Below are 3,971 nucleotides of genomic sequence, written 5' to 3' on the forward strand. Positions count from 1 at the left end.
CCTGTCTATCCTGGTTGAGATTCCCTGTCTATGGCGGGTGAAACGTCCTGGCCATCCCATGAGGTATTGATGGTGACATTTGTTTAAATTGATATATTAAAGGGGGTCCTGACGGCTTCATGTATCTTTAAGAGTTAAGCTATGGCAGAGCCAGGTACAGAGCTGAGAATGATCCAAATCCAACATCACTGCAAGAAACTCTCCAATAAAATACCAGCCGGGCGCAACAACACCGGCAGCCCAAGCCTCAAATAGTAATCAATTGATCAGATAAATATCCTTAACAGACTAAGAGTTAGTGAGGTGAGGTCCCCAGCCGGCCAGCCAGTGTCTGGGAACCGCTGGCCCCATTCCAGCGGCTGCACTGATGCGTAGCCAAACGGCACCTTGAACCGAAGCGGATCCTGGTGTAGGGACTGCTGCCTCAGTCCGTGTAGATTATAAATCCTGAGAAGGTGCTGTACTTGTTGTTGTTGCCCCCGTGAGCTTTGCCGCCGTCCAGCTTGATGTAGACCTCATCCCCTGCGTCCAAGTGCAAGATAACACTGTTACTGGCGTAGTCATAGTTCTGGTCAGCGTCCTGGGCAATGGCACTGGAGCGGACCTTAGGGAGTAAGAGGGACTGTTAGAGCAAGAGGACAGGGGAGGAGTGGGGGGGGGGGGGGGGGTTGTGGAGAGACGGAACGGGGAGATAAAAGAGTGGAGGAAAGAGAGGGAAGTTGAGCGAGGAGGGAGAGAGGGAGTGTGAGAGGGAGAGAATGTGAGAGGGAAAGAGGGAAAGACAGTCAGAGGGAGTATTAGAAAAATGTTGAGAGTGTGACAGAAAAAAGAGGGAGGCACAGCGAGAGAAATATTGAGGGAAAGTGAGACGATGAGAAAGAAGCAGAGAAAGACAGAGGCGAGAGGGAGTGAAAAAGGGGGAGAAAGTGAGGGAAAGAGAAAAGGGGAAAATATGAATGCGCAATAGGATGGGCACAGAGAACGAGAGACAGGCAGAGAGGAGGGGAAAGGCAGACTGTGTGTCAGAGAGCAAAAGAGTGACAGAGAGAGAAAGCTCACGAGGGAGAGAGTGAGCGAGACTGTAAGAGAAAGATGGGCAAAGAGAGAGGGTGAGAGACAGAGAAAGTCAATGACAGAGTACGAGGGGGCAGGGGTGAGCGAGAAAGAGGAACGCAGAGGGAATGAGCGAGTGTGGGGCACAAAGAGGGTGAGAAAGAATGAGGCGCACAATGATCGAGAGACAGAGAAAGAAACAGAAAGACAGACAAAGAGGCAGAGAGAGTGAGTGAAGGGAAGAGAGGCTGCAAGACTGAGACTAAGGATGCGAGAGAGGCAGAGTTAGAATAACAGGAGTGAGGGGCAGAGTGAGAGAATGAGGGAGACCGACAGCAAATGAGGGCCAGAAACAGAGAGGGAGAGACAATAAGTGAGAGAGAGGGAAAGATAGTGAGATGGAGAAACGTATAGGTGGCATGAGGAGGAGATAGACTTGGAGACGGAAAGATTAAGAGGAGCAGAGGGATGGAAAGAACAAAAACAAAGACAATGACAGATAGAGATGGAAGAAACAAACGGAGAAAGTGAGAGATGTAGAGAGAGAGAGACGGAGAGAGAGTCAAAGGGGCAGTAAGAGAGACCTGGATAGGGAGTTTCCGAGATAAAAATGGAAAAAGACAGACGGATGCAGAGACGGAATGAGACAAAAATAGAGGGAACACGTGAGATAAGGACGAAGTTAGATGCATTTATTTAGCACTTTTCGCGGTCTCAGGACGTCCCAAAGCGCTTCAGAGCCGAAGAGAGCAAGAATGGAGGTAAAATCACAGAACAGGGAGAAATAAAATAGTGAGATCATGTGAAAAAGAGCGCATAGCAGAGAGAGGGAGACACGAGGATAAAGAGAGAGAGAGAGAGGGCCAGAGAAAGAGGGAGGAACTGAGAGAGGGCTGAAGAATCCCTACTGCCCTGCTAGTGGTTTCGGGTTCTCCTGTATCTGTCTGTCCCTCCTCTCTCACTCCCGTCTTCAGGCATCCAGGAATCATTGCTGAACCTCCTGTGTGTGACATTGGAAAGAGACACAGGAGGTTCAGCAATGATTCCTGGATGCCTGAAGACGGGAGTGAGAGAGGAGGGACAGACAGATACAGGAGAACCCGAAACCACTATATGGGCGGATGGATAGAGCGAGAAGCGCAGTGAAAGCAGAAGCCCGTGTTAAGGGTATTGAGTGGGAGCCAGTTTCTGTTCTCCAGTGGCCTCTCCACAGTCTCACTGCTGTTCTGTTTAGCTGCAGCTGGGAGTGGGGATGGCTCTGTCCCAGGACAGCTGCTCAGTGCCTGGGCTCGGTGTGTGTGTGAGCACAGCACCGACTAAACCGGCTCCTGTTCCTGGAACTCACCTCGACAACATTCAAACTTCACAGAGAGCAGACACAGCGCATTCACCAGGAGTTACCCAGGGAAGAGAGAGAGAGAGAAAGTGAGAGAAAGGTAAAGAGGAACTGAGAAAGACAGGAGAGTGAAAACTAGACAAGAAGATGGGGAGAGTGAAAGGACAAACGCAGAGAGAGGGACCGCGGGGCTCTGCTTTAAACAAAGTTTTGCAAGCCTCCCAAGTCCTCTCTCCTCCTCCCTCTCCATCTCCAGCTCTCCCTTTGTCCTCAGCCCCTCATTCGCCCCTCCCCTCTCCCCCTGTCTCCCCAGCCACTCTCTCTCAGGCCAGCACCCCCCCCCCCCCCCCCACCCCCCGCACCCCGTGCTAACTTTCTGTGCCCAGCTCCAGTGTGGGGGGAGTGGGGTCGCTGGTGCTCAGGCAGGTGCCTGGATTCGGATGGTCTCCCCCTGGGTGGGAGGTGGGGGATTGGTGAGTGCCCCCCCCCCCCCCCACCATGGTGGTATAGGAACCCTCCTGCCCTCCTGCCCTCCTGCCCCAGCTTACCTGGCCGTTCTTGCAGAGGTCTGCCCACATACTGGTGCCATCTCCGCCCCGCATCAGGACATGGTAGGTGAAGAAGTAGGTACCGGGGATGGAGCAGGTGAACTTGCCGCTGGAACCGTCATAATGGTTGCCCAGGTTAGTCACCACGTCGTCAAACTTGAGGATCTCGTAGCCTTCGTGCGGGTTCTTGAGGCCGGCGTAAAATGCCACCCTGGGCACGGTGCTGTAGGTGGCGGCGCTGATGGCCCCTGTGCCGGATCCAGGGGTGCCAGGCAGCCCCGGTCTTCCCGCTTCCCCCTTCTCGCCCGCCGGCCCCATTGGCCCGGGGGCTCCCCTCTCTCCGGGGGGCCCGGGTGCGCCCGGTTTGCCGGGACGGCCCGGTTTGCCTTGGGGTCCCTGGAGCAGGGTGGAGGGCGGCGGTGCCAGGTCGTGCTCGCTCAGGGCTTCAGCCCCCGGGCTGGCGCTGGGCTGGTTGGTCAGGTAAGGCTCACACACCATCCGGCAAGTGCCCAGCATCTCATAGTGGGCAGCCGTGCCCAGCGAGTTCACCAGCACCGGGATCACAATCACCAGGGTCAACACCATCGCCACCCCGACTGCCGCTGCGATCAGGGACTTGCGGCTGATGGGGAACCTGGAGTGGGAGCGCTCGGCCGTTCTCCTGCTGGGCGAAATCTTGCTGCTTTAAGTGGGATCCTCGCACTGGAATGGAGAGAAGAGGAGGCAAAGTGTCAAAGGGAGCCGGCTTGTGAGTGAGAGTGACGATCAGTCTTCCTTATATAGCAGAACCTGGAGTGCCCCCAAGCTGACCAGGATTGCAAATGAATGTCTGCACAAACTTGCCCATCCCCTGACTCTGATGCTGCTTTGCACAGTCTGTCTCAGCACCGCTTACTGGAAAACATCTCACATCTCAATGTCGATCTGCAGCAGAGTCATGGCAGCAAAATAAAGGGAAGGAAGGGGTCTGATTGTGGCCCCTCACTGCACAGGATCTAGTCAACAAATCCGATTTCAGGGCTCGTAGAAAATCA

At 54.5% G+C, this 3,971-nt stretch overlaps 1 protein-coding gene across 1 annotated transcript; it reads right to left on the minus strand.

Moving 5' to 3' along the window:
• Positions 1 to 424: 424 nt before the first annotated feature.
• On the minus strand, positions 425 to 3,522 carry c1ql1l2 (complement component 1, q subcomponent-like 1-like 2). Its single transcript, XM_068012925.1, has 2 exons — positions 2,938 to 3,522; positions 425 to 604 (listed from the first exon to the last, which is right to left on the minus strand). Exons 1-2 carry the CDS (start codon positions 3,520 to 3,522, stop codon positions 425 to 427), a joined length of 765 nt encoding a protein of 254 aa, XP_067869026.1.
• Positions 3,523 to 3,971: the final 449 nt, after the last annotated feature.

This window comes from Heterodontus francisci, chromosome 33, assembly GCF_036365525.1.
Source record: "Heterodontus francisci isolate sHetFra1 chromosome 33, sHetFra1.hap1, whole genome shotgun sequence".
Lineage (NCBI taxonomy): Eukaryota > Metazoa > Chordata > Chondrichthyes > Heterodontiformes > Heterodontidae > Heterodontus > Heterodontus francisci.

What these genes read in the sequence shown, in the direction of transcription:
- c1ql1l2 (XM_068012925.1), bottom strand. Translation starts at nt 3,522, where the DNA reads ATGGTGTTGACCCTGGTGATTGTGATCCCGGTGCTGGTGAACTCGCTG. An exon ending in ACCTCTGCAAGAACGGCCAG is followed by an intron (nt 605 to 2,937) that starts GTAAGCTGGGGC and finishes TTACTCCCTAAG; the next exon opens with GTCCGCTCCAGTGCCATTGC.